This window comes from Octodon degus, unplaced genomic scaffold, assembly GCF_000260255.1.
Source record: "Octodon degus isolate 3935 unplaced genomic scaffold, OctDeg1.0 scaffold00027, whole genome shotgun sequence".
In the NCBI taxonomy this organism is placed as follows: domain Eukaryota; kingdom Metazoa; phylum Chordata; class Mammalia; order Rodentia; family Octodontidae; genus Octodon; species Octodon degus.
The window spans coordinates 16,808,625-16,814,065 of NW_004524603.1; the positions used below are offsets into that span (position 1 = coordinate 16,808,625).

The window sequence follows — 5,441 nt, forward strand, 5'->3', positions numbered from 1 at the left end:
TCTCCCCCTGCTCCTTCTGTGTCCTGTTCTGCTTCCCATTTGCCAAAGCTCCAGCTCCATTTTCCCCGCAGTTGTTTTTGTCCCTCTTCTTCTCCTCCTTCCTGCCTCCCTCCACCTCTAGCTCCCCTTACCCTTTGCAAAAAGTCCTCTCCATTTCCTGTCATCTCCTTTTTCCTTTGCTTTTTATTCCAAGTTCAGGTGTAATACAGCCCACTGGCCAGAGGCTCATTTATTTTCTTTCCTTACTCTGGTTGGGGACACGGGGAAAGGAGGTCATTCACATCTGAAGCCCAGCACTCCCATTGGAGCTCAGACAAGAAGTCGAGGGTCTTCCTTCACCTGCCTTCACCATGCCCCCAAATGTGCTAAGCCAAAATGTCCTACGAGGAGGTTCTTGAGGGACACTCGAAGCTGAGTGTTGATGTCCCCTGGGGAGCAGGTGCGCACAGGTGTTACTTCAGGGGCCACCAAAGGTGCTCTGTCCATGTGGCTCATGTTTTGGGGACGGTGTGAGAAGAGCATTGTAAGCAGCCACATGTTTCTGGCACTTGCCAGCTGTGTCGTCGAGGTGTTGGGGACTGAATGCTTGTGCTTGGGTACCTGATGGGAAGAACCACAAAAGTCTGTGCCATGGCTCTCCCTGGCTTGGGAGGCAGGATGGGTCCCTATTCAAACCCCAATCTGGGCATGGTGGTGCACACCTGTAATCCCAGCACTTGGGAGGCCGAGGCAGGACTGCTGCCTGTTCAAGGTCAGCCTGGGCAGCACAGCGAGATCCTATCTCAAAGAGCACCCCCAAAAAGCCATGGCTGCCATCATACTAACCAAGATATAATGATAGAGGTTGCCTACAGGCCTACCCTGATGATGTTTTTTCTCTTTTTAAATTAGAGCAACAACCAGCCAGGATCTGATGTGGACTCTTCCTACCTGGAGTCTTTCTTTCAGAGCTGTCCTAAGGGAGTCATACCATTTCAGGCAGGCATTCGGAACTACGAGCTAAGTTTCCAAGGTGAGTCTTACAAATGGCATTCGTCACTGTCACGTGTCAGTGGAACAGTGCATCGTGAAGGAATGGGGATGTTGGGGTATCAGGCCTGTGTTCTGAGCCCTGGCTCCGAGGGACACTTGCTGTGCCCCTGGGGAAGGACGCTGCCCTGGCCTAGTACCCTCATCTGGAAAAGCAGAGGATGACAGGAGATAGATGTGGGGGCCACTTCAGCTCTGTTAGCTTGAGCTGCTGAATTTTTAGGTGCTGAAGAATGCGTGGCGGTCCAGAGGCTTTGGGTACTTTCAGCTTTAGAAACTTATCATTCCTCTTAGGCTTCTTCATCTAGGCCCATAGTTCAACCCATTACATTCACGAAAGTACGCTGCCTTCTGCTGCACTGTGTGTGCTTGTGTGTGTGTGTGTGTGTGTGTGTGTGTGTGTGTGTGTGTACGTACGTACCGGGAATTGAACTCAAGACCTTGCGCTGGCCAGATGGGCACTGTGCCGCTGCGCTGGCTCCCCAGCCCCTGCTGCATGAACTTGAGCCAGTATAGAAAGGTCTTCTGCTCTGCTGCTGCTGACTGCTGGGCTGTGTTTGGTCGGAAAACAGGGCAGGAGCCACCATCCCTCCGCAAGTACTGTCCCCCTACCCCCACCCTCCATGCCCGAGGTTGGATACTCCAGGACTGCAGGACCAGCTGAGGGGCTTTTTGGCAAAAATGAGATTTTCTCAGATGGTGCACTCCCCAGTCCTGTACCACTTTGTGTGCGTTCAGTACTGTCGCTTTGTTTTGTTTTTGGTCGTGGTGGTGATACTGGGGATTGAACCCTGAGGCTCCTCCACTGAGGTTTACTCCAGCCCTTTTTTTTTTTAAATGTATTTAGTATAGGATCTATAGGGTCTTACTACACAGATTGGTTTTCATTAATCTTTAAATACCCTGGAGGGGAATTTCTAGGATCGTATAGTACCCATGTTTAACTTTACAAGATACTACCAAACTGTTTTCCAGAATGGCTGTACCACTTTACATTCTTACTAACAATATATAATGATTAATTATTATTAATTTTTGAGTCAGGGTCTTCCTATGTATTTCAGGCTGGCCTTGAACTCACTATGTAGCCCAGGCTGGTCTTGAACGCACAGCAATCCTTTTGCCTCAGCTCCTGAGTGCTGAGATTATAGGTGTGTGACACCACACCTAGCATGATTGATTGATTGATTGATTGAGTAATTGATTGATTTGAGTCAGGGTCTCACTATATAGAAGAAGCTGGCCTTGAACTCACTGTGGAGCCCAAGCTGGTCTTGAACTCACAGCAGTCCTCCATCAGCCTCCCAAATGCTTGGATTACAGGCGTGCACCACTACACCCAGCATGATTTACTTCTTAAACGGATCACTGTCACAGTGCGGAGCCAGGCCAACTAGGTGCATGAACTGGAAATAAGATTTCACACTTGGGTGTTCAAAGATTTGGCTTACAGGCGCTGAGTCATAATCATTGCCTTCTGGGTTGGGGCTGCCTGCATGCGTGGCACATGATGTCTGGCCATCTGATATCCCAGCTCTCCTCCTTTTTTGCCATTCACCTTGGAGTTGAATATTAGGTTTATTCCTGAATGTTCACTTACCACATTGCGTTATAAATCTTTGAGTGCGCAGTGGGGGATATACGTGTCTTATCACAAGCAGGTTTCATCCAAGTTCATGCAGTACAAGTTGGTCACGAACATTTGCCAATTGCCTCTGAATCATGAGTCATTTTCTAGGATGATTCTTGATTGTTTTATTTTTTTCTTTCCAAAGGGATGATTCAGACCAACATCATTTCCAAGACTCAGAAGAATGTTGCCCGAAGGCCAACATTTGTTTCCTCGCTGGATGTGGAACAGATGAGAAGAAGGCCAGAGTAAGTGCTCTGAGCTCCAAGTAGCGGGCAGATGTCTGAGATGCTCATGTCCTCAGCGCTGCTCATTGCTTGTGTGTCTGGATCCTGTGTTCTTGAGAAGTTCCTGCTCACGTTGCCCTGTCGTTTCCTTTTGCATTCTCTTTGAGGGAGGCTCTCTGTTAAGCGGGGTGCTTTGGCTGAGAGAATACCAGACCAGAAAGTCGGGAATGTGTGGGCGGTGGTCACGTAGCATGCATGATGGCCTGGGTTCCATTCTCAGCACTGGGAAACATTCACACACACATACATGTTAGACCAGGAAACCAATGTTTGGCTCTGATTTGGGGGAGTTCATGTCTGCTCAGGACCTTGTGCTGGCCAGACAGGCACTTTTGCTGCTGAGTTATCTTCCCAGCAAGGTCTGTCTTTTTTTTTTTTTTTAAATGTATTTGGTACAGGTTTTAACTACACAGCTCAGTCTCCTAGTGATCCTGTTTTCAGCCTTCCCAGTGCTGGGATTACAGGTGTACGCCACTATGTCTGGACTTGATTGCCAACTCACTGCACCCGGGGGCGGGGCCAGCATGGCATGCAGGGCTGGGCATTGAACCTTGGTCCCTGCACTTGCCAAAACAGGCGCTTGGTCAGCTGAGCTATCTCGCTGGCCCTTGTCTGTCTTTTAAATAGTCTGGGCCTTAACTTCTCCAACTGTGGATGGCTGGATTAATGGGGAAATGCCTAAGAAATCATCAGGTGTGCTGAGTATTTGTTTTGCTTTGGACTCTTCCATGTCTTTGGTTGTGTATGGTTTATAGAGAATGAGATGAAAGAAAAAAGGACAGGGTAGCTGCCTCGATAAGGGCTTTGGAGAAAGGTCAAGTTGATTAAAGGAATTTTTTTTTTCTTTTGAGACAAGGTCTCATTATGTAGTTTAGGCTGGCCTTGAACTCACTATGGAGTCCACAGTGCTGTGGAGCTTTTTGTGTTACCTCAGCCTCCCGAGTACTAGGATCACAGATGTGCACCACCACATGTGGCTTCAAGAAGTTTTTAGGGGCCAGGGAGATGGCTCAGTGGAATAAGCGCTTCCCTTGCAAGCACAAGGACCTGAGTTCAATCCCTGGTTCTGCCAAAAAATAAATAAATAAATAAATAAATAAATAATAATAAAAAAGACCAGTGTTTGGAGCTGGGGAGAGAGTTCAGTGGAATAAGCACTTGCCTGGAAAGCGCAAGGACCTGAGTTCAATCCCCAGTTCCAAAAAAAAAAGAGAAGTTTTTAAAGTTTTATTTTATTTTTAATTGGTTTAGTTCTATCACCTTGTGGTAAAGGAGATTTTAAAAGAAAAATTTGCTATGGGATAGTCATTGTAACTTTCTTGCCTGTTTCTGAAACTTTCAGTAAGAATCTATATGGTCTGTGAACATTTTTGGAATTGGATTTTTTTTTTCTTCCAAGTGATATGTGATAATGAAAACAAATTTCAAGGCAGGTGTAAATTAAGAATGTTCCACTTAGGTCTGTTTGGTTGTAAGAATTCAAAGTATTTCTTACAACCAAACAGTATGGCTTTGGGGAAAGACCCAGGAGCTGCATGGTGACAGATCTGTTGAAGGAGGTGGATGAGGACATGACATAAAGAATAGCTTCAGAAAGTGCGAGAATGATGGGCGAAGCGGGGGCCAAAGTGAGGAGGAGTGTTGCGAGACTGGTTAAGGCTGGAAAAGGATAAACCTTGAGGGAATGTGGAAAATAACAGCTCACAAGAACGGGAACCGGAACAGGGAGTGAGCTCTGGCAGGACCTCAGCGAGCAGGGTCAGTTCAGGTTCTCCTGTAGAATCAGAGCACCCTGGGGTCACAGGTCCTTGCCTGTGACAGGTAGATACTGGACTTTGATTCTCGGTCACCTCAGTTAAAAGTCTGCCCAGTGTTCATTTGCTGTGGGTGTTTGGACAGATAAATCACTCTGCGCCTTCGCATTTATAAAATGGGCTTAATAAGAGTACTTGTCTGGAGGCTGCTTGATTAATACTTCTAGGCATGCAGAACAATGGCTAGTTCAGTAAATGCTAATAGTATCTGCTTATTATTTTTATTCCCCTTCTATTTACAGTCACACACACAATGTAGTACAGTATAAAAAGTTGTTGATTTACTCATGTTGAGAGAACCACATTCTCATAATTCTTATCATAGCTTATTGTTATAATTGTTCTATTTTGTCTCTTACTTAAATTAATCTCTTAACATAATCTTAATCTCTTACTGTGCCTAATTATAAATTAAAATTTATGATATGTGAAGAAAAACAGCAATTTTTGTAGGGCTCAGTTCTCTGCGGTCTTAGCCATCAGGGTTCTTGAAAGGTGTCCTCTGCAGGTATTGGGGAAGTGCTGTGTATATGTAAATAAGATGACCGAATTTCAACCTCGGAGTTTCAGTCTGGATATCTCTTCCAAGTTACCATCTGCCACTAATTGCCTAATTTTCTCTCTATTTCTTAATTTGACTTTGCCAGAATTAGAATCAGCATTTCCCGCACTTTTTTTTAA

The 5,441-nt window shown here is 45.7% G+C and overlaps 1 protein-coding gene across 3 annotated transcripts in view; it reads left to right on the top strand.

Annotated features, from left to right (window-relative positions):
• Zc3hav1 (zinc finger CCCH-type containing, antiviral 1) overlaps positions 1-5,441 on the top strand; it is a 66,624-nt gene that overhangs the window by 49,626 nt on the left and 11,557 nt on the right. For 2 of the 3 annotated variants that reach the window (XM_023712867.1, XM_023712868.1), the window contains 2 exons: positions 892-1,012; positions 2,805-2,907. In XM_023712867.1, the coding sequence (XP_023568635.1) occupies positions 892-1,012; positions 2,805-2,907 (224 nt within the window). Of the gene's footprint in view, positions 1-891; positions 1,013-2,804; positions 2,912-5,441 lie in introns of those variants that run through there. The other variant, XM_023712869.1, reaches the window with a different exon arrangement.